The sequence below is a fragment of the Lipophrys pholis genome, assembly GCF_963383615.2.
Source record: "Lipophrys pholis genome assembly, chromosome: 23".
Classification (NCBI taxonomy): Eukaryota; Metazoa; Chordata; class Actinopteri; order Blenniiformes; family Blenniidae; genus Lipophrys; species Lipophrys pholis.
Window position 1 is genome coordinate 950,372 of NC_137645.1, and position 24,548 is coordinate 974,919.

At 48.4% G+C, this 24,548-nt stretch overlaps 1 protein-coding gene across 1 annotated transcript in view; it reads right to left on the bottom strand.

Moving 5' to 3' along the window:
* Positions 1–255: 255 nt before the first annotated feature.
* The window catches only part of pard3ba (par-3 family cell polarity regulator beta a), a 119,923-nt gene continuing 95,630 nt past the window's right edge, over positions 256–24,548 (bottom strand). The window contains exons 22-23 of the mRNA XM_080493013.1: positions 14,235–14,302; positions 256–1,600 (exon numbers count right to left, since the gene is read on the bottom strand). Of these exons, the coding sequence (XP_080349139.1) occupies positions 1,276–1,600; positions 14,235–14,302 (393 nt within the window). The 3' untranslated portion in view covers positions 256–1,275. The remainder of the gene's footprint in view (positions 1,601–14,234; positions 14,303–24,548) is intronic.

Below are 24,548 nucleotides of genomic sequence, written 5' to 3' on the forward strand. Positions count from 1 at the left end.
CCCATTTCAAGTCTAATTTCACCAATCAGTGCCATCTTTACTTCGCAGAGCAAATTGGGCGGTAATCATTTTCTGGAGGAGATTTCTCAGCCTCTAATTGTTGAAGATGATTTAGTCATTATCAGAATGCTGGCTACTCTTATCAGTCATCTAACGGGGCAAACGGCAGAGATTAGGCTGCACTCGCTGATAACTTTTTAAAGTGATGACTCGCGTCCTCGTGGAAGATTGAGGGAGTAATGAATCGGCGCGGCACACAGTGACAATCTCTCTATTTATTGCAAAACAAGTGTATAAAAATCCTCTGGCAGCTGGTTGACGCGGAGCACACCGACAAGTCCGGATTTCAGTGCAGCGACTTTTAGCAGTGACACGTTGGAGGATGGAGGTAAACGCCTCGACGTCGCTCTGCGGCGTGTGCACATCGGGGATTGTACATTTTATTCAAAACACCACGAAAACATCATTAACAAAGTGATTTTCAACGCACACATGACGAAAGCACAGCGAGTTTATCTGAATCATCACAGACAAAAATACAAAAAAAAAAAAAACAAAACAACCCAGCAGGATGTGAAGGAAGTCCCAGCGACAAAACATGAAGGAGGAGAAGACACTTTGAAGAGGAGCTACTTCCTTTTCCTGTTTGTCCACTTCCACCTCCGTCCTGTGTGAACACCACCCGCCTGGTCAAGGCGATCGGATCCTTCGCTTCCTTCGGTTTGATCGGCTCGAGCAGAAATCCACGACTTTGCACTAAATATGGCACCAGGTTCTCCCGACGTGGCCGCTTCATTCATTCATCTTTCATTTTGCAGCATTATAATATAAACTCTTTATAACTTCTGCGGATATTTACAAGCTGTACCAACATATATAAAAATTGCACACATCATTTAGTACATATCTTTTAGCTTGTAGCTCATTGCTAGCTGTGTTCATGATCACATAAATTAACAAGAAAGAATCTTATTGGCAGTTCAGCCGCAGACGCCTCAGGCCGGCGTCAAACCAACGAGCCGGGATCGTTCAAGACTTTCTTCAGGTTTGTGAACTTTCATTTCGTGTGATATAAATGGACGTTTACGTGATTGTTGGTGGGAGGACTGGATGTAAAGAAGGTTTAATCACGAGAACATGAGAAAAGTTTTCAAATCGCATAAACGTGTTCAGTGAAAACATGAAACGAGACGAAACCTGACTAAAGAAGTGTATTTAGGTCACGTGATGATCTCCAGTGTGGCGTCATGTGAGGGGGGGGGGAGGGGCTACCTCTCAAACTGCACCTATCACCGGGTTCTTCCTCCTCGCCGGCCCCTCGTCTCCGTAGCGATCGGGGCTGGCCTGGCGGTACGCGTCCACTCGCCCCCCCGCCGCCTCGTAGAAGTGGCGCCCCCTGCCGGCGCCGGGCGAGGGGGGGATGTCCTCCCTGGAGGCGGCTCGGTGCTGCGGGGCCGTGGGGGGGGGCTGGGGGTAGTAGCGGGGATTGGACTGGCCGTGGTAAGCCGGGGCCGGAGGGTCGGTGTAGCGGCCACCGGAGTAGGGGCTGGGATCTCGCCGGCCGGGTCTGGAGTGGGTGGGGTAGTCGTACGGATCCCTCCTGGAGGAAGAGGTGGAGAAACACACCGTCACACACACACACACACACACACACATAAAGGCGCTTCAGAATAATGTCTGACACCGGTTTGGACCGGTTTGGACCGAGGACGTGCCAGAGACCCGGCCCTCCCTCCTGGGAAGCCTCCGTCTGTTATTGGCTTTACGTGGCCTTGGCAGGATCGAGTGTGTGTGTGTGTGTGTGTGTGTGTGGGGGGGGGGGGGGGGGGTGATGGAGAGATGCCAAGAGATAACAGCAAATGCCTTGGTAAGCATATATGAGGCTGTGTGTGTGTTTAGCTTGTGTGTGTCGGAATGCGTGTGTGTCCCGGGGGTTCGCAGTAACGAGGCAGCCAGCTGGAAGTCTCCGGTTCCTCCCACTCGCTGTGGGTGATTAGAGGCTAAACCCCCGGGTAAGGCGACACGCCGGCCTCGGGGAGACGCAGCGGGAGGAGCGAGGGAGAAAGTGAGGGAGGAGAAGAGACGGAGGAGAGAAGAAAGGGGGAGGGGGGGGGGGGGGGGGGGGCTGCTCACCTTTCATTCAGGCCCAAATGTTTTCCGTCTTGTGTGCTGTTTCCAGTGTGGAGTGACACACAAGACTCTCCTGAAGCAAGGCAGCAAATCAGCGTGAAGGAAACACTCCTATTTATAAAAGTGGTGATCTCCAGAAGTCATGTCAACATCATGAATGAGAACGTTTGGCTCTTTTCTGACACACGTCTTCCCGGGGCTCTCTCACCTCCCTGTTTGGACCATGTAAGGCCGGAGAGTCACCACAGCACATCCAGATCAGTTTCATCTCCACGAGCCACAATAAGCTTTAAATCTAAACTTTAAACTTTTTCCTTTGTTGTGGGGGAGACTATATGTGACGAAAATCAAACAATTACTAATAGAAATTACAACTATCTGAACATAAAGTCAATTTTAATGAAATAAATAAAGTCAAATGTCACAAAAACCTTGGTGGGTGCGATATGTATTTTGTGTTTGTTGGGGCTGTTTATGTCCTTATTAGTGTCTCGTCCTCAGTCGAATCAGGTTTATTAAAATACACTATTAACTCTCTTTGTCTCCTGAAGTTCACATTTCATCTCTTCACAGAATTGTTTTGTTATTTTATGATGTAAAGCACCTTAAAGTGTTTCTAAAGAGCAACATAAATAGTTTAATGTCTGACGTCGATATCTAAAACTCTCTAATCCCTTCATGGATAATGAGCTCCTTGATTAAAATTCATTGAATTGAGATTCCGGCTGCTAATTAAATGCATATGAAGACGTTTTGGTTGTGCGGGGCTGATGTGCGTCTGTCAGCGGACGCCGCCTCAATATCAAGTGGATCAAACGTCTGCAGTGTCTCAATCAGCAGCTCACATTTGGATGTTTACTTCCCCGCTCTTCAACAATGGCTCCCACTGTAGTTATTATACAGAAGCTTTGAGCTGAGCCTCTCCCGTGTTCGGTAATCGTATCCCGGCGTCTCCGGCGTGCGCTCCCCGGGGTCCGGCTCAGCACCTGTTGACTGGCCAATTAGAAGCTCTCACTCACCGCAGATTAGCCGGCGCAGCTCGGCGGCGAGTCTGCGTCTGTACTCGGGCCTCCGCGGGCGTCCCCCCGGGGATATATGGACCGGTGACGCAAAGTTCTTTATGGGTGTGTGTGTGTGTGTGTGTGTGTGTGTGTGTGTGGTTGCAGGCCTGACCACCCAAACAGAGCAGAGAGGACAGGAAACACAGGTGGTCCCAACAATGAACAGCAGCGCTCTGTCAGTCAGCAGAGGAAGATGAAGAAATGCACGTGCCCGTGTCCAGACACGTGCACGGAAACGTGCACGTACACGTGCATGAGCACGGACGCTGGCGATAAGGAGGGAAAATGACTGGAGGAAGCAAAAATGCGGATTTGAGGGATCGAGAAAGATTTGGCAGAAATTGAAGATGTGTGGAGACAAAATCAGCTGTGGATAGAAACAATATATTCCTCCATGGGGGGGAGAGAGAGAGAGCGAGAGAGAGAGAGAGAGAGAGAGAGAGAGAGAGAGAGAGAGAGAGAGAGAGAGGCAAAGGTCAACTTCCTCATTAATCCAGATTAAACGGGTGAAGGCCACCATGGGAGGCAGAGAGGGAGGAAGAGAGAGAGTGAGAGAGTGATGTGTAGAGAGAGAGAGAGAGAGAGAGAGAGAGAGAGAGAGAGAGGGTGAACACCTGGGTGCTCAGGGCCACCCAGACAGACAGGAACCACCACGGTTCCCCTCTTTCCTTCTCTCATCATCCTCCTCCGTTTTCCACTCAGCTTTTCATCTTCCCCTCCGCTCGTCTCTCCATCACCTCTGCCACCTCGTTCCTTAATGTCCCCTCATCATCTTTTCATGCTCGCTCTTATTTAAATGCCTTCCCCGTCCTCTCCTCGTCTGTTCGAGGTGAGGCGATACTCGGCGGCACGATGAGACGGATCCCAAACCAGAAACTACAGATTCTCTCGCCGTGACGTCTGAGGGCCTCGACGCGTCGTCCATCACATTCACGTCTGACTGTTTAAGGGTGCGACTAAATCCTGCAGGTTAAGACCACCGGACAAGTTATTAAAGATATATTGTCGAATGTTTTTCATTTAAAACACTGAAATGTTTAAAACTGCTGCCTTCTCATGGCCAAAGTGGAATCAAGTAAATGTTACAGGCTGCAGCTTTTAGGCCCCAAGTGGAAACGTAGAACTTTTACTGCGTTTTCGGGGTCCGTTTCCATGACAACGGAGCTTGGAGCCAGTGAAAACGCAACATTTTGAAAATGGCTCCCGAGGTTGAACTTTTCAGAAACACTCGCGCTCCCGACTCAGTCTCCGTGGAAACGGGAGAAAACATCTGGAATCGCTGCTCCTGGTCACTACGTTGGCAGGAACTCCTTCTTCTGCACATGCTCAGTAGAGCCAGTCAGAACAATGTTTCCGCCATAGTGTCATGACTCTCAGCCCATATTCTCCTGGACTTGGTACTTTTATTTTGACAGTCACCATAATAACAATCCAACTTGGGTCTGTCCACTAGAATGTCCTCCCAGTGTTCATGTTTAGAGCTCACTGTCCTCTGCTGAATGTGTGTGTTTGTGCTTTCAGTACTAAAACAAACAACAGCTCCAACTAGTGGCCTGGCATACTAACTACATCGTTGATGTGTACACGGGACACAAGTTCTGTGATGCATCAGCCTTTATAAAGACATAATGATTATAAAAAAGGTTGGAGAGAAAAAGCAGCTGGTCTGAAAACTGTTTTATTTAAGAAATAAAAGCTCTTTTGTTTGCAACGTTTAAAATGATTAATATCTGATGTTATTGGAGAAATGGCGACACGAGGAGGCCCGGAGGTTCTGTGGCTAAAGGCATAACAGCCTGCAGCCACAAGCGTGTGTGTAACTGTGTGTAACTGTGTGTAACTGTGTGTAGCTGTGTGTGTCCGGCGGAGCAGCTGGGGGATTAGGGGGTCCCCAGGCCCCGGTGACCCCGAGGGGAGTCCCTCCTCTCGGGGTCACACAGCTGGCTGCAGCCGGCTCCACCTCACCGGAGTGAGAGTGTCCTCAGGAACACGACGTGTGCAAAAACATCGGATGAATCATAAATCCATCGTGTCGAGCCAAATGAAGGACTTCCTGCGTGTAGATCCACGACTCTGTTTACTTCTTATCTTACGTAACGAGAGACGCTTTCAGAGCAACTTCAGTTTTACTCATCACCTCCAAAAACCATCAGGAGTGTGAGACACTTTCCTGGGTGGGGGGGGGGGCGGGGGGGGTCGACGAAAACGACTTCCTCCACGGCTGCCACATGTGACGCATAATAAACATGCCAAACATGGCAGATCCCTGCCGGATTAAAACGCTGTTTGCCGTCGGTAATGACAATTAAAGGAGCTCCGCCGGTGGCGCTAATCTAGTTTGAAAAGGTTTTATGACAACAAGAGACAAGCAGACAGTCGCTGTGTTTTCATTCAGCTGTCAGTGGAGTTTCACATGCACGTCAAAACACTAAATAAAGTTAAAACACCACATGCAAATGAGTCTTTCCACGACAGATAAAGAATGAGAATCAGTAAGGAGTTATTTTTCCCAGTGTTATCATTTCATACTGGTATTAATCAAACTACTATTTGCCTCAGACGATTTGACACAAGGGCAAAACATTTCAATGATTCAGTTTGGATCTATTTTAAAATCAGTATTTCTGTGTGGTTTCAAGGTACAAGCAGGTTTTATTCATGTGAGACTTGAAAAGTGACGAGTCGATGATTCACAGAAGTCATGAGAGGAAAAAGGAGACAGTGTGAAGGGAAACCATAAAGTCACCAGAGCTATGTTTAGCCAGGGACGGGCGGAGAGACGGGCGGAGAGACGGGCGGAGAGACGGGCGGAGAGACGGGCGGAGAGACGGGCGGAGAGACGGGCGGAGAGACGGGCGGAGAGACGGGCGGAGAGACAGACGAGCCCCCGCCGAGGTCGAGACGGCGCAGGTGTGACGGGGACCACCGGGACCCGCGGCGGAGAGCTGCAGCGACATGCTGGTGAATACGTCTGACTCACCATGTACCACACAGCTCTGAGAGAGAGAGAGTGTGTGTGTGTGTGTGTGTGTGTGTGTGTGTGTGTGTGTGTGTGTGTGTGTGTGTGTGTGTGTGTGTGTGTGTGTGTGTGTGTGTGTGTGTGTGTGTGTGCAAATGATAGACTCAATATTACATCCACAGCTATGCATGTGAATATATACAGGGAGGGGATATGATTACAGGGTGAAAGAAAAACCTGTGTGTGTGTGTGTGTGTGTGTGTGTGTGTGTGTGTGTGTGTGTGTGTGTGTGTGTGTGTGTGTGTGTGTGTGTGTGTGTGTGTTGCCATTTAGGCACAGCTTCCGCCTCATGACAGTGAAGAATTTTCTGTGTATGGTGGGGGGGGGGGTTCCTGCACCTGCCCCTAGGAAGCGGAAGGAGGAAATTACTAAACCACCCCCCAATCCAAAACTCATGATTCCTTATTACCCCCCCCCCCCCCCGGATCCCAAATACCCCCAGTTCTCGTAAGTGCTTTACGCTAACCAGCTGGAAAACAACCATGTGTCTCTGTCACACACACACACACACACACACACACACACACACACACACACACACACACACACACACACACACACACACACACACACACACACACACACACACACACACACACACACACACACACACACACACAGGAAAGCAAACTGGTTAAAGTGGGAAATCGGGTCTCAGACGGAGGAGAACCAGAACAGTTACGACCTGGAAAATTAGGGATAAAATCTAGTTTAGCAGCCAGTTTAGTGATCAGACGTCATTTACATGTAAAGAAACTCCTTCCTTTCTCTGGAGACGCGTCTTGAATGAACATCTGATCTGGTTTTTGTTGCATTAAGAAGGTTGTAAATGAAGATCCTCCCTCGCTGACGTTACACACATTTAAGTATTCTTTATCTCCAAAACATTGTGGGAATCAGGAACGTCCATTTTATTAGGTAATGACACCAATTTTAATAAGTGGCCTGAACACAATATGAAATCATTTCAATTTGTAGTAGAACTTTACATATTATTATTATATAAATAAAGTTAGATTTGATTTGATTTTACAGCGGTTATGTCAAAACATCTAAATGCAACCTTCTCTATGTTGGATTTGTATAAACCTGATTGTTGTGTGTGGAGGTGAATCCAGGTTAAGGACACGGTGATGTAGTTACTGGTATAACAGGAGTTTTAACATTATTCCAGCGAGAATCAACACAATTAAAGTTACTGTAAAGTTTGTTGATTTTAATGGATGAACACTGGATTTTATATCATGTGACTTATCATAACGTCTTATATATGTATAGAAATCACCACGATATGTGATTATTACAAAATGGAACATGTACTTCATAATATATTCAGGGTATTTATTATAAAATGCAAGTTATTATGTAATTGGGTCTACATATATTACATTTTGTCTGTTAAAGCAGCTTAATGAACAGCTCTTGTTTATTGATCAAATTATCATAATAAATGGTTATTATCATTAATGTTGGATGAATATTAGGTATTTTCTATTTAAAAAATCTATTTCCAGTTATTATAAGAGGAAAGAACTGCACCAAAAGTCCCAAATAAATACTGGAACAGGTATTACTTCAGGATAAATGCGCAGTATTTACACTGAACTGCAGAGGTGTTAGACAGGCAGGCAGGTTTTCAACCTGAAGCTCAACAGACTCAGACATTTAACTGACATGAATATCAATTAAGTGTCATTTGCAGACTGGGTTCATGATAATGTGATTCCAGAGATGAAAAAAACATGCAGATACACATGTGGGCACATCTGCCTGGTACGAGTTCACCTGTCGGCCGACAGAAAGGCGTCGCATGCAAAATACATTAATTACACTGGGAAAGAAATAAAGCCTGCTGCCACGCACGCACGCACGCACGCACGCACGCACGCACGCACGCACGCACGCACGCACGCACGCACGCACGCACGCACGCACGCACACAGAGTGCTAATGGTGCTCGCCGAGTGCCGCCGATACAGAGCAGGGCGGCGAGGACGCCGCGGCTCCAGACGCTGCAGAAGAAGCCATTAGCCGTCTGGACCGCTCTGCTAGTCGAAGCCGCCGATGTCGACAACAGCAGTGGAGATCGACTGTCACCTCGGCGCTGGCGCTTCATCTGAATGGCGCCGTGTTTACACTGGGTGAGAGCGAACACTGAGCAGCGGCGGGGAGCGTGTACAGTGTCGGTGGCGGGTAGAAAAGTGCAGGATGGGAGCCTGGAGGCGAGGAGAGACGGGAGCCACCGGGGACAGAGACCTGGACGTAAACTGGGAACAGGCACCCGCTCTAGAAACTGACAGTAACAGTGAGGTCACGGCTGGAAACACTTTCCTGTTCAGTTTCACCCCGAGTGGGAACACGGCGCCATAATAACCTTTCACTTTAAAATAAAGGGTTTTTCTTGGTCGTGGTTCAGAGTATACATTTTGAAAATGTCTATAATTTCACAAAACCAAACAATTACTGATGAAAATGAGTCCGAGGAGGAGGAGCTTCATGAACCTGGACGACACACACACGGTGCTGTGCCTCCACCGGGACCTGCTCCAGGTTCAAGTAAACCACCGGTCCCTCGTCTGACACTTTAACGACGTCACTTAGCGTTCAACTTTTACTCCTTCTCCTCATTCCTCTCCCCTGATTTCGCGTTTCGCTCGCCGGACTGCCCACAAATCACTCCAGCGAAGGCGAAGCAGCCGTCACTGAGGGGGTGAAAGGTCAGACTTCCCCACTGGACGGAACCGTGTAACAGATCCGTGCCGGGGGAGCAGAACGAGACGTGATGACTGGAACAGATGCTGAACCGTCGAGAACCAAACCCGCATCTTCTGACCAGCGCCAGGAAGGTTTATACTCTCCTGCAGAGACGTGAAACGTGTGAATCTCCGCCCGCCTGTGTTTGTGTACTGAACGTCAAGGAGACCCGTACACGACAGTCCTCGTGTTCCTCGCCGAGCTCCTCGGGAGCGCAGAGGCCTCAAAGTGTATTCCCTTTGTTTTATTTATAATGCGGTGATTTCATTTCCCCGTACGGCGGGAGGGAGGGAGGCCGAGACACGAAGAGACGTAAGAGAGATATAAAGAGAAGTGACAGAGAAACGCTGACAAAAGGACTGATGGAATGAGGGAAGCCGGGGGGAGCGGGTTATTGTAAACAGGTAGAGCCTCAGCTGTGCATGGAGCAGAGCTGCTTAAAGCCCTTTCATTTCCTACCGCTGATTCCATCACATTCTTCCATGTCGGAGCACAAACACTGTTAGCTGGACAAACATGGCCCACGCCTCCATGGAGGCCTCGTCAAAAGAGGACGGGGTCATGGCACCACCTGGGAAATCAAACCCGCACTCCACGCTGAGCGCCTCTCAAACTCCCCAGTCGCTTATTTATTGTTACGGTTTGACAATAAAGTAGGGTCACTTCAACTTTTAAACCAATCACCTGGGACCCCGAGCCGTTACCAGCTGCTACGGGCCGAATGCAGAAAAACTACAGCCACCCACTGAGCTGAGAAATGAAATGACTTACGGAGACAATAAGTTTAACTGAGTTGAGCGGAGTTTGGACTGAGTCATTAGACAGCTGGACAGCAGTGGGGGGTGGGGGGGGGGGGGGGGATCACTTATGAAGCCGCGAGAAGCCGGATTGGGCTTTAATAAAGACGAGGCGAGTGCAGAGAAAATCTGATTTCTCCGCTGACCTTGAAAAAGCCATCTGAATTCATCCAGAGCTCCGAAACACAAGCCTTAACAATATTACTGCACTAAAGCGATAACAGACCGCCGCAATAAACACGGCGGCTCAACAGTCCCGGTGGAAGGTCTGGAGACTTTCCACTCATCTTCTATTCTGCTTTTTCTAACCGTGGGTCTCCGTGGAGGAGAGGTCATCTCAGGTGACGTCCTGGGCAGGACACACTCTTTCAAACCTGAAACAAGCCAGGGAGCGAGAGGACAGACTGTCTTCACTTCTGGGGCGTCAGTCCAGGTATGGGGACCGTTAGTACTGCTGGTACACCTTTAGAATGCTGCATAACATGAGCCCTTTAAATATCTATATAATATCTATATTTGGATTCTTTTTTCAGCTTTGCACGGTTGTATGCTGAAGATCTTTTGATGGCTGCTCGTTGCAGGTTTGGCAGCTGTTGATGAACAGAAAGAACAAGAAGAGGATTTCTTACAGTTTTTGCTGCAGAGTGGAAGCAGATGTGAAGCTAAGAGATGTTGTGTACAGTCGACTTTAGTCCGACCAAAAACTGCCCCCGAACTCTGCCCTTCTGTGTATCGAGCGTCTTTATCGACCCGCCGTGAAGTGACTGCGTTAATCTAACATTTAGAAATCTGTCATTTAAAAAAATTCTCCCTAATCCAAACAAATGATGTCTTTCACTGTCTAAAAGCCATTTATCCTCCTCTGTCCTGTGTCCTGGCGACCCAGAGGCTCATTAGGGCCGAAGCCAACCACCACCAGGGTGGAGAGGTTGGATGTGGAGACGTGGTGCAGAACGCCAAGTGGCTGCAAAGTCTGGGAGGAGCACGCCAGCACGCTTCAGGAAGGTCAGTCCAGAGTCCTTCACAAGGCCTTCAGCCACTCGACATGCCGAGGACAGTCGCAAAGGGCCCCTTGTTTTTAAAAGAGGGAAATGAAACCTGCCAGACTTCAAACAATCAAACATTCAAACAAACAGAAAAACTGTCCGGCTGGAGGTGGAGGTCGTCAGAGGTGACAAGAAGTCCACCAAGAGATGACAGAGTCTCCATAGCAGACACCACCTCACAGATAAGTGGAACCAGAGAGTTCATTGTTGAGTTGTGGTGAGAGGGAACCAATCAGGACGTCCGCGGCCTCAGCGGCTCGTTTCCATTGTTCAGATGTGACAGGAGCGTTTTGAGGCATCGGATCAGAGCTCCCAGCTTTCCGGCTTGTTCGCCATCAGCTGCACATTAATCAGCCAATTATCGGCCTCGGCCAGCAAAGACTGCGAGCCAACCTGGCCCCCTAATCCAATCACCTTGGGGGAGTGGGTCACGGGGTCCTCTGATTGGATAACCTGGGGCTGGGTCGCCGCGCCCATGACCTGCTGCTTTGAATTGGTAATGATGTTAATTTTCTCCATATGGCCGATTGTGTGTGTGTGTGTGTGTGTGTGTGTGTGTGTGTGTGTTTGTCCCAAAGCAGAAAGCCTATCCGGAGGCTGAGCTGCACCCCGGCGTTAATGGCTGGTGGAGAGAGAGGTAAGAGCCAAAGTAGCACTATCACCCTCCCCGGGGCAAACCCTCTCCAAACCCGCTGTCCTCCTTCCAAATCCTCTTTTTCTCAGACTTCAGCTGGTTGGCGGTGGTACAGTTGCCTTCAGCACCGTGTCCCAGGCTGACAACTCTCCTCGCTTCATCCACTCCACTGCCTTGGCCAGACAGATCATCAGAGGAAACTCTTGACTTGAGAAGTGGGGGATCACCTTCATATAGTGCCGATTGCAAAACAAGAAGTGTTTCCCAATGCAAACTGAGTGAGTTTGACTGTTTGGGAATAGAGGAAGTATCGTGTTCCTGTAAGCTTCGAGGCTCACAATGACCTCCTTTCCTGCTTTCCCAAGGAAAAGTATGATGTGTGGACAATTAGCAACACGATCCTGAATGTCCAGTTCTCACATTTCTCCCTCGATTCTGCCGTCACTTCATCCCCGTCCCTCTAACTCTTACCTCTGCTCCGCCTCCATATGCTCCCATCTGGGAGATGCTAAAACTCCTGTACTATCCACACACACACACACACACACACACACACACACACACACACACACACACACACACACACACACACACACACACACACACACACACACACACACACACACACACACACACACACACACACACACACACACACACACACACACACACACACACACACACACAGACACACACATCCAGCTGCAGCCCCAGCCGGCTCCACACAAAGGCAGGCCAAATGTATGCTAATGAGAGCCAGGCCAATGGTGGAGCCGCACTCATTTTGAGAGGAAATGGCTTTCAATGATGGCGGCCCCCGGGGGGATTTTGCACAAAGTTCAGCTCCACTTTGAAAAATGCATTCAATTCACTGCTGTGTCTGCTCTCTCCTTTTCTCCTGTTTTTGCCCTCCTCTCTGTAAAAAAAAAATAGAAAAGAAAAGAAAAAAACATTCCCGGAAAATAATCGTGCCTCCTCCCTCCTCCTCCCTCCTCCTCCTCCTCCTCCTCCTCCAGTATTTATGCTGGAGATCGTCGGGAGTTTAGCTGATTTATCTTTACAGAAACAAGAACACAAACATGGGAGTTGAATGGGCTCTAACTCTATCTGCCTTTTGTTGCTCTGCTGAGGCGAATGTCCCCAGAAGCATGTTAACTGTGCTATATGCATTACAAGTGGCTCGTATCCGACGGGTCCACGCCTAAAAATACTTCAAAGAGCAGATGAATAACAGTTAAATAACAATGCAGGGAATTTCTGGAGGTAAGGTACATTATTCAGGCCGACTCGTTGTCTTGGTGTCTCCTCACATCAGCCGGAGACACTGATGGCTGCTACTTTAAAACATTTACGCTGTCGATATTATTTACATAATGGGAGACGCATTAGAACAATAGCTGGAAAACACTAACCTGCACTAATGCATTCATTATGAATTTGTTTACTTCCATGCCTTCAAACTCCATCGCGCCACTTCTAAGACTCCAGACAGGGATCTCCTCTGGAGCGGGCCGGGCCCAGAACTCAACGTGAAGAAGAAAGCTACGCAACCGAGTAAAGAACCGTGAAAGAACGCTGCATATGGTCGATTATTAACCCGTTGTAACGGTGCCTTCAATGACTCGCATAGCCTCCCTTATAAATGCTGACACGTTGGTAAAAAGCATGTATTTGTGGGATGAGCAGCAGAACTTTGTTATCAGCTGATCTACTTTGTTAGGCCAGTTTCATCCATCGTCTAAACTCCAGAACGGTCTGACAGAACACATCGGAGCTGTGCGAGTGTGTTAACCTCGACGCGAGGCCGAGGGAGAACATGCAAACTCCAAACAGAAAGGTTGAACCCGGGATTCTCCATTTGCAGCAACATGATTCTGAACATGCAGGGACGGGAGAGGCTGCGCCACTTTGACCTTCTGACGTGACAAATTGAACGATTAGTGGATTATCAGAGTGGCGGTGACAGAGCAGAGCGAGTGTGAAAGACAGAGGAGTTCGGTTCTGAGCTGTCAAAGGTCGTCCAAATCTCCTTCATCCTGCCTGTCTGCGTTTGTCTACAGCTGGATAATCTCTCCGTCCCTCCACCACGTCCGTCCTTCTCTCTGCTCCTCTTTCCCAGAGTCTCGTCTCTCCGGTGCTGATGTCTGCGCTCCCTGGTGCCTGTCATATCAGGAGGGGCAATAACCCGTGAAATGACTGTTCTCTTTTCCTCACTTCTCCTCCTCCGGTGTCCCCTCTTCTCCTCGTCCTCCTCCTCTCACTTTCCACTCCACGCTCCACTTACCTGCTGGGCCGTGAACGTGGCAAATGACAGTGCTGGATGTATGTGTGCTTTACCATTTGACAAGAAGGCTGGTTAAACAAACAGGGGGGAACGTGCAGTTTCATTAAACCCACACTGGAGGTTACACAAACCCTCTTCCGTGTGTGTGTGTGTGTGCGTGAGTGTGTGCATGTGTGTGTGTGTGTGTGTGTGTGTGTGTGTGTGTGTGTGTGCCTCCTCTCTGGAGAGCCGATCAGTCCTATTCCTGGGATGAGTAGACACTCCCAAGGCAAACACTCCAGATTTAATTATAAGCTCCAAAGAGGATTAGCCTGTGTGTGTGTGTGTGTGTGTGTGTGTGTGTGTGTGTGTGTGTGTGTGTGTGTGTGTGTGTGTGTGTGTGTGTGTGTGTGTGTGTGTGTGTGTGTGTGTGTGAGAGAGAGTGAGTCAGTGGGGGAGACACAAAACGAGGGAGTGGCAGGAAGGTACCCCTTCATTTCCTGCACATAAAACACACACGGCGGTCTCACCTGGGCTGCGTCGGCTCGACGTCTTCGTACCGGCGCTCGGGTCGGGACTCGGCTCCTCTCGGCGCCACCTGGCAGGAGAGACGGGAAAAAGGGCCTGAGTGAAGCGGCTCCCCAACTCCTCTCTGAACTCAGGTGGAGCGGAGATTAGAAAAGAAACGCAGCAAGAGGAAGCGCTGGCGGGTTTCAGGTCATTTCCCAGCAGCTGAGCGGAGAGACCACACACACCCCGAGGCTACATGTTTAACCTCAGCAATATTTCAGCAGCCCAATGGAAATGTAACCGGCTGGATGAAGTATTTAAAGCACGCGTGTTTTTATATGTGCGGCCGTGTGGTTTCAGTAGAATCCGAATGAAGACGCAGCGGAGTGAGTGAACCACATGTGGCAACAGAAACGTGTGTGTGTGTGTGTGTGTGTGTGTGTGTGTGTGTGTGTGTGTGTGTGTGTGTGTGTGTGTGTGTGTACGCTTTATGAAAACAACCCCGTCACATAAAAAAAAAAAAGGCTTCCAAAGCATGTTTTGACATGTGGCCTGTATGTTCTCACCACAAACAACAAGTAATGAGAGACTGGAGTTGTGTGCGTGCAGTTCATGTCATCTGTGAGCAGGTACGATATCGCATGCTTTCATTGCAATAAATCTAAAAGTCTGACTGTGAAACGTCTGAAAACGCTCTTGATATTTAAGATGCACGGTCTAAAAATACATTTCGTTTTGCGTTGGAGAGGAACTAGAGGTAGAAAAGAGAAAGCGGTAAAGTTCTGCACTGTGTTAGAGCCTGAGGCGATATTTGTACTCAAACATTTGAGGCGTATCCAACATGGCTTCACCTTTCCAGGCATTTTATTGCTGTATGACATCATAACTCACAAGAAAAGAAACATATGTCCCTGCAAAGACAAATTTCTATATTAGTCTTGTAATATAATTCTGTACCACAAGGTGGTGTAGTGAGTCAGTATCAATACCTTGCACTCTTGCTATATTTAAAAAGAATCAACAGACTCTGGAAAGATTTAAAAAGCAGCACATAAAGACGAAGACGGGGTGAAGTCTTCTCCTGCGACGCGTCGACCTGCAGATCATTTCATTTTAATCGGGAAGAGGGGTTACCTTCAGGACTACAGTGAAAATCAAGTCCGGCTTCAAACGCGGGGACGCGGCGAAGCGCTGGACAATACGAATCCGTCCCTCCGAGGACACGGAGACGCCGGCGTGGGGAGAGAACATACCGTTTCAATTATCTGTAATCTCGGGTCGAGGCAGAGTCTTCACGTACAAACACAGGCTGTTTACCCAGCGGACGTTTCTACGGTCAAACACGCCGCGCAGCACTGCAGCGTAACACACACACACACACACACACACACACACACACACACACACACACACACACACACACACACACACACACACACACACACACACACACACACACACACACACACACACACACACACACACACACACACACACACACACACACACACACACACACTATCAGAGAAGCGACACAGCAGACGTCCACAGTGTTTAATATCACAAACACATCGAGAGTCTAAATGACTCCACGCAGGACCAGCAATTGCTGTTTTTCATGCGCGTATGAGTTGAAGCTCATTCTGCACGTCAGAGCGGCGGCGCATTACCAGATATCATTAGCATGTCTCTGTGATGTCGGGAGCTCTAATGTGAGCCTGAATGGGAGCCAGGAAGCCGCGTCTGGGCCCAAGCTACGACTCTATTCACTGAAGTGGATTCCTGCCTCCACGTGTGTGCGTGAGTGTGTGTGTGTGTGTGTGTGTGTGTGTGTGTACAGTATACTTATGCTAATACTGTGCCGGTCATGAGGGATGTGTGTCTTTGTGTGCAGTTTTATTATGATGTCAAAAAGTGAGTGCTCCATCTCTGGATGTAGGAGAAGGGGCCATTATGCAAAGAGATGCATAATGTGAGGTAAAGGGGGCATTAGTCTCAGCAAGGAGCTGGGACTCAGGTGGAAGACCGTGTGTGTGTGTGTGTGTCAGTGTGTGTGTGTGTGTGTGTGTGTAATACATCTTCTGAAGTCGTGACTGAAAAAACAAGGACAATGAGAATGTGTTTGGATAAAACGAGGGAAATCTTTTGTCCATTGATTGTATTAACATAACGGCCTGCAGCCATAGGTCTGTATGATCCCTTTATTAAGACGCACACACACACACACATTTCAGATGGTAGCCCATTTCCTTTAGATTGGGCAGTCGGCTTTAGTGCCAAATGATGTGTCTTGAAATACTGCCGTGGCTGCACACACACACACACACACACACACCCACACACACACCAGTAAACAAACACACGAAACACATCTCGTTCTCACCATGGCAACTGGTAAAACGTCAAAATGAAAAGCATCCAGGTTCGAGTGGTGGGACTTCTGAGGAGGCGGACGGCGAGCAAAGAGCACAGAGAGTGATGAGACGCTCTTCCTCATGCCGCACGCAGGTTCACGTCCTCATCTTGAACCGGGTGGTGTGTGTGTGTGTGTGCTGTATCAGTGGAAAGAGTACTGCAGGCGGGAGCTGTCAGGAAGCCAAACCACCACACATGACGGGGAGTTTCCTACGTCTCACGCTGGGAGTCACACAGTCAAAGTGTAGAGCTGAAAGACTTTGTTAATCTCAGAGTTGGTTTCTTCTGCAGCCTCACCATCGGCTCTGAAGCTTTCCTCCTCAGACCAGAGCAGACGAGCGTCGCCCTCGCACAACAATCTCTTTCACATAAAGTGCATAATTGTGTCAAGTCACTGCCGACAGGACGGCTGGCCCGCGTGCGAGTGTGAATGAGCAGAGTGTCACTTTCTCATTTTTCCAAATGAGAAAGCTCCTGCCTCGACGGTGCCAGATGATACGCATTCAAACGCTCACACTCAGCACTCGGCTCTGGCAGCACAGCTGCCGCATTCATCACAAAGTATTGCCAGAGCTGAGGAAATTAATTTCTTGGAGCACTTGGGGCTGCGCTGTAGACTGGTGATGCTGGTACTGTAGATACAATGAGCTCCAAATGAGAGTCCAAGTGCTTTGACACAATGCCTGAGCAGCGCTTTCTTTCTCCCACTGAGATGCTGAGATTTCCAAAGCACACTACACTGCCATCTCTATTCAAACGGCATAATTACCCTCCTGCATCGCCATCCATCCACCCATCCATCCTTTTCTTCCTCCCTCCATCCATCTTGGATGCTAATTAAGCATGAGTCCCAGTGTGGCGCCTACGCCTGGCTCCGCATGCCCACCTCCGGTTGGCAACCCTCCCCCCCCCGATGCCCCGCATCCGACTGGCACCGTGAGCCTGAACCCGCCCGCTACCCATCCATCCTCCTCTTCCTCTTCCCCCCCCCTCACTAAAAAATGACTGCGATGAATTTTGTGCTGACTCCCGGCGGGCGGAGACACAAACCCCGACGCCAAGGCGAGCAGCGCTCTGGTGCAGAGGAGAGAAACCTGACGGAGGAGACGGGACAACCAAACCAAAGAAGAAGAACGCTGGAGAAAACTCACAACGTTTCACACATTTGGACGGTTGAAGGTTTGATCCACTGTTGGATGCGACGACGTTTCAAGTGAAAACGTGATGTTTACGCAGCATCGTTCTCTAAACCACGTCAGTTTCCACAGGAACGACTGTTCTGAGGCCGTCAACGGTAAAACCACCAACTCTGGAGGAAACATTGTTCTGATTGTCTCTCCTGAGCATGTGCACAACTACTAGTTATTACGGCCAGAGTTTCCTGTTTCCATGGAGACGGAGCCCGAGCGTCTACAAAAAGTTGTCGTAAACTGGACCGAAGATGAGAAAGGTCATGTATAGATGGAGATCATTTATATTCACACAACTCTGCAACGTTCCACGACAAACGGCGAAGGTTCAAGGACACATGGAAAGGGTGAGAACGGGAATCGAACCACCCGCCACTCGACCATCGGACTCTTTTCCTCGCCTCTGGATCCAAACAATCACGTCTCACACGATGAAAGACATCAGAGAGAGTTTGGTAAACATTTCACATTAACATGCTTCACTAAAGTAACCGACCCTCCCACATCCTGCAGCCCCAGAGCGTCTCCACGACGACGTCTTTAGGCCAAATTCAAAGTTTCCACAGTTCCTACGAGGCGGCTTGTTGCCGTGGAAACCGTCAAATAACTAACACCTACTCAAAAAAGGTCAAAGCACCTCAGTCAAGTCCGACCCGCCGGCACGTGATTATGTGGAATTAGTGTGTGTGTGTGTGTGTGTGTGTGTGTGTGTGTGTGTGTGTGTGTGTGTGTGTGTGTGTGTGTGTGTGTGTGTGTGTGTGTGTGTTTGAAACAGGAGGCCCTCTTGCCCCCCAGTGTACACTAAACACTCCCACACCTGGACCCTGCTCACTCTGAGCTCGTTAGCAGCAGATGGCGCACGCATGCACGCACGCACACGCACACGCACACACACACACACACACACACACACACACACACACACACACACACACACACACACACACACACACACACACACACACACACACACACACACACACACACACACACAGGAATGTGCTCTATTTTGGTAATAGGCCAATCTGCTGGTAATTGTCTTCATTGTTGGTGTTTGTTTAGGTCTCGACCTTTGACCTCGGCGTGGCCTTTCTACATCTACATACAGTTGGGCTCGCTCTTGGATTGGATGCACGTGCACGTACATGCACGCTCGTGGATTAATCCGTCCACGAGGATGAATCCGGTGGAGGGAAAAGACTGTTTACCTTGTGAGATATAAGAGAGTTCACCATGGTGCTTTTAAATTCCCTGCTTTTAACTTTCAGGCTTGTTCTTCACACATACAGGACGTTATTATAGGACTGTGATTGTTTATAAGCTTTAATAGGAGGCAAACTGCTCGTCGGAGTCAAACTGTGACTTCTTAAACTTCTGGAAAACAGCCCTTAATGTCAGACCAGGAACCTGCATGTGTGCAATCTGTTATCGCACCGATCTGCAATCACCTAAACCTGTTCCATGTGTGTGTGTGTGTGTGTGTGTGTGTGTGTGGCCGTGGCAGTGGCCATGGGGTGTTGTTTATTTACTGGGGCCATGTCCCTGTTCCTGTCTTCCTGAGCGAGTGTGTTTGCCTCCCCACTGTTCCCTGAAATAACATCCAAATGCCCCTGTGAGAGTCGAGCTGCACGTGTGGCAGGTTTCATTCCTGCCTCTCCGGGTTATGATGCCCTGAAAGGAACCTCATAAGGTGTGCAGCGTTATTTCTTTACCAAGCTGTGTGTGTGTGTGTGTGTGTGTGTGTGTGTGTGTGTGTGTGTGTGTGTGTGCACAGCTTGGATGTCACACTGCAAAACAGCAATCCACCTTGCGCTCGCTCTCTTTCTCCTCCCATCGAAGCCGAGTGTCTCCCGCCCACAGGTTAAACAGTCCTCCACCGCGCCCTCCGTTAAGTCCCAGATTTGCGTGCGCGGGGGGTCGACGCCACCGCCAGTGACGGAGGCTTTGATGAGCGCGGTCGGCTCGCCACGCTCTCCAACGGCCCGCTGCAAAATGTCGCGAGGATCGTCTGTTTGACCTTCACGTGTTTTGAAGTAACTCCGGCCAACTGGAGAAGCTCCCGGCGAGCCGAGGCGCAATGTGACAAAACCTCTTACAACAAATCTGCTCTCTGTCGTACGGTTTTCAGATACTTCAGGCCCGTGGGCCAAACCCGGCCGGCTCCAGTCCGGCTCCAGTCCGGCTCCAGTCCGGCTCCAGTCCGGCTCCAGTCCGGACAAACCAACAGGCAAATGGGATAATTTCAGAGAAGACGTTGACTTTTTTTAAAGAAATTCCTTAAGAGTAGCGACACAACAGAACGCTGAGACCTGAGCTGAGGAATCGGTGAGAGCGAGCTCCTTCATTGCTATCAGCCCCAGATTCAAGCTGCAAGGGGCAGTTTGTAAAAACACCCAGAATGCAACAGTTTTTTCCACTGTATTTTGCACCAGAAATTTTGTTCATTAAAATTGGCTTCATGTTGAGATTGTAATCATTTTCAGTCGTGATCGTTTGGTTTTTTCCCTCACCTGCACCTTTATGTGGCTGCTGAACTAAAATGTGTTTGACACCCCGAGGCTCCATGTTTTCATTTAGTGTTATTTAGTGTGGTATCTTCATTGGCTGTTTTCATATAAGAACCAGTATTTCTAAATAATTATTTCTTTAATGGAATATTTTATCTATTTATGTAGGATCCTGTGTGAGTTTTTTTTTCTTCCAAATTTGAATAGTCTAATTTTAAGTCAGTTTATTGTTTGAATCTGCTGTTTGGGCTGAATCAGGAACTCATCACACCAACTAGTGGAGGAAAGCGATATTGCAAGACTGAACAAGCTGAAGCATTTTGTTGATTCTGCTTATTGTTTCACTTAATTCTTCATCCTTTTAAAAACCAGTGATTTTATTGTGGACATAGTGTTTGATTCGACGTGGCGCTCTGAATAACTGGTGTCAGTTTTTGTCTGTTTAGGAACAACGTGTCTTAAATGTGGTGTAGTTACAGAGCTGCAGTCTGGTGCTGGCAGTCGGCTCGTCTCTAAACTAAACAACTCTACCCAACAATTTTCCTCTCACAGATCTTCCTCCCTCCGCTGGATTCGGCTCTTGAAAACCTTTTCCAGCCTCACAGCCTTCTGGCCCAGGAGGTCCCTTTGCCTCCAAGCTCACCGCTGGCATCGTTTTGACTTTCTGAAGAACCAGCAACAGGAAAACGTCCACGTGTGTCAAACACAGGGTTTCTTTTCCTGTGTGAGCAAATCTTTCAAACTTTCCATTTTGTTTATGAATAAGTTGTCTGACTGGAGTTTTAGAACCAATGAATTTGATTTTCACCCCCTTTTCTCGATGCTGTAACCGAATCAATGCCAGGCCTTCCGATGTGTTGGCTCACCACCTCAGATGTGACGCCTGCTATCGTCCCACAGGAGCCGTAAAGCTGAAAAACACCCTGCTTTGCATCTTTTTGCCATTTCTTCATCAAACCCTGGTGAGCAAAGGCCCATAAATAAAGCTGTGTTTATGCAAATGAGCCAACAATTTGAATATAATTACTTGATTAAAAGTGAAGCGCAGAAGACTGGACATCTCCAGTGAGTCCAAGGTAATTGATTACAACTGGTAAACTGCATAAAACCGTTAATTCACTCACTTTGAGAAAACACGAACAGAGCTTAATATTTGGGATCATCATGCTCTTGTAATCCAAATGAATACATGCCTGACCTGCTGAAACTTCTTCGAACCAAACGCAGCACGGCGAGGTGCTCTGAAGTGAAGGGAGGCTGGAGCGAAGAGGAGAAAGGGAGATTTCTATCAACTTGCAGACAGATCACACTCTGCAGTTTGCCCGCAGGCCACAGACAAGCTGTGGGGATAAAGACAGACACCAAATAAGTCCCTGAAGGCCTTTGTTGGCCCAGATGGAGAGGAGGGAGAGGAGGGAGAGGAGGAAGGGGGTAGAAAAAAAAAAAAGAGAAAGAAAGCAGGCGCTTGCCGCGCAGCATTGGAATGAAGTGACTTAAAACAAAGCGAAGCGAGAGGCAGAGGAAGGCAGAGCCTCGGGGATGAGCTGGAGAGACAAGGACAGAGAGGAGGAGTCCGTGGATGGAATCACTCATCGTGACTTTGCAAAGGGAAAAGGGAGAGAAAGGTGTGAAACGTGTGTGTGAAAACTCTTGATAGCGGTCGGTGGAAACATAATGCTGGGAAGAGATGTTCACTCTTGTCTTCGTCTCCCAGGAGGACGAGGAAGGTGGAGGAAGAGGGAGGAACATGACAGAGAACACCACAGGCGGGCATGAGATGATCTCTTAACAACCAACAATCACCAAATAACAACCTGCAGTCATCTCCAACACCGCGTGGAGTCTGAAGGTGGAGCGTTCCAAGTATTCACACCAATAAAAGCACCAAGTCCTCCATCACTAGAAATCACCTGGCGACTCAGAAATCTACATTACTTTCATTATGAAGACGCAGCGTTTGAACGTAGAAACTGTCAGTCGACCTCATAAACATGGAATATTGAGGGGTGAGTCGGCGCAGTGGTGCAGTGAACACTGTTGTTCACTACTAATGGACCGAGGCCTTCCTCTCTGCTGTTTGCATGTTCTCCCTGCAGAAATTTTAAACGACTGCAACCTGCAATAAGGCCAATTTTAATGACGCTAAATCCAGTGAAATCTCCCCAAAACATCTGGAACTGTTGCTTTTTGCAAAGGGAGTGTCTTCGAGGCTCCTGGTAGCTCTCACTGAATCACAAACCAAACAGAACCGCTGCATCGACCGGCCATGGTTCGCCCAGCGGCCCGCAGGAGCTCCACTATGTCATTTGTTTGGCATTATTTCTGCTGCATTTTTGACCTGAACAAGACAAAACAATCAATACACAAATAACAGCAGCTAATTTCGCCCGTTTCAACGCTCAATCGATGTGCGTTCCAGGATATTCATTCCCCCGCTAATGCCGTTCCTTCCAGAACATTTCAAGGCATTAGTGCGAGAAGCAATCACATTTGCATCGCGAAACATGAAATTATCTCCCCTCACTGGACCAGAATGAAATGATCTTGCGAGATTGAATGCCGGCCTAAATGGCTTGTAAGCACGGACAATCTCTGCATCAGGACTGGTGCTTTATAATTATCACCTCAACCCTTACATTAAAGGGAGAACAGACTCCCGCCTGCCTTCTTCCTCCTCTGTCATTTCGCTGCTGCTCTGCAGCGGCGGCCCACAGTAGCTCGTTCAGGGTTATTCTGGGTGCATGAGCCAAACACTAACTTGTGGTGGAGCCTGTGTAATTTTATAGGCTGGAATAAAGCTCAGCCCGACTCGGGCCCGGACCAACGGCCAGCCTGTAATCAGCACAGCGGCTGAACCAGGCAGTGTGTGTGAGATGGAAAGTGTGTGTGTGTGTGTGTGTGTGTGTGTGTCGTGCATGAAAGGGAACAAGGGTGAGCTCACAGGGGGTTAAGAGGAAACAGGATCCGGAGGCGGCATTTCTTGTAATTACAGAATTTGAGGGATTTTCCTGAAAAAAGTTTTTATACGTGTGAACTGGCGGCGTGGATTCGCCTCCTGCAGCGAACTGAACTCTGGAAACGGATTTCATTTGGACAAAAGCTGAGGTTTGCAGGCCTTTGATGACGGCCGTGTGTGTGTGTGTGTGTGTGTGTGTGTGTGTGTGTGTGTGTGTGTGTGTGTGTGTGCTGGCTGACTGTGGACTGTGTGTTGTAATGTGTTTGTGGTATGGTACCTCTTAAAGTCTGTTCTAAAAAGCGTTGAGCGCATTCACTCGTGTGAAAGTTTCTGCATTTCTTCGTGGTTAATGATTAATTCTATTCTGTGTGGTTCATGTGTGTGTGTGGTATTTAATACTGTTGTGGGGACTTTAATCTGTTTATACACTCACATTATAGCAACGTATCCTACTTTACGTATCGTAAAAATTGGAAAGTCAATGTGTTGATGGCCGAGGTTAAGGCGAGGCAATTAGTAGAATTAGTTTACCACAGGAGTGTCAAATACATCTTAGTTCAGCCAAATTTCATCTCGACTGTTTTCAATTTAAACTTTAAAGATTTTCAGAGTGTGTGTTTGTGAAAATTACAACCAAAAATGACTCCAATTGCAAAATAAAACCAATTCTAATGAAACCCTCTGGGGTAAAATACAGTCAAATGTCCAGAACTCTTCCCATATTGCTGCTGCATTATGTTGTTGGTTTTTATTTTTATATGTGTTAAAAAAAACTCAATGTGTTTTTTTGACATTTTTGACATTTTCTTGGCGGTTCGGCCGGATTGGAGCTTCTTGTTTTGGCCCTCGAGCCTCGTGTTTGACTCCTCAGGGAAGAGTCATTCTGCAGGAAATGAATGTAAAGGAGCACATTGTGTGTGCGTGTGTGTGTGTGTGTGTGTGTGTGTGTGTGTGTGTGTGTGTGTGTGTGTGTGTGTGTGTGTGTGTGTGTGTGTGTGTGTGTGTGTGTGTGTGTGTGTATGTGTGTGTGTGTGTGTGTGTGTGTGTGTGTGTGTGTGTGTGAGAGAGGACTGAAGTGAGATGGACAGGATGACACACAGTGATATTGTGTTGGTCACTTATTCTTTCTCTTCCTTTCCTCATTAAAACAGTGCAGGTGCTCCCTGAAAACCCCAAATCAACTCAGACACACACACACACACACGTTCAGACACACACACACACACACACACACGTTCAGACACACACACACACGCAGATGAGGCA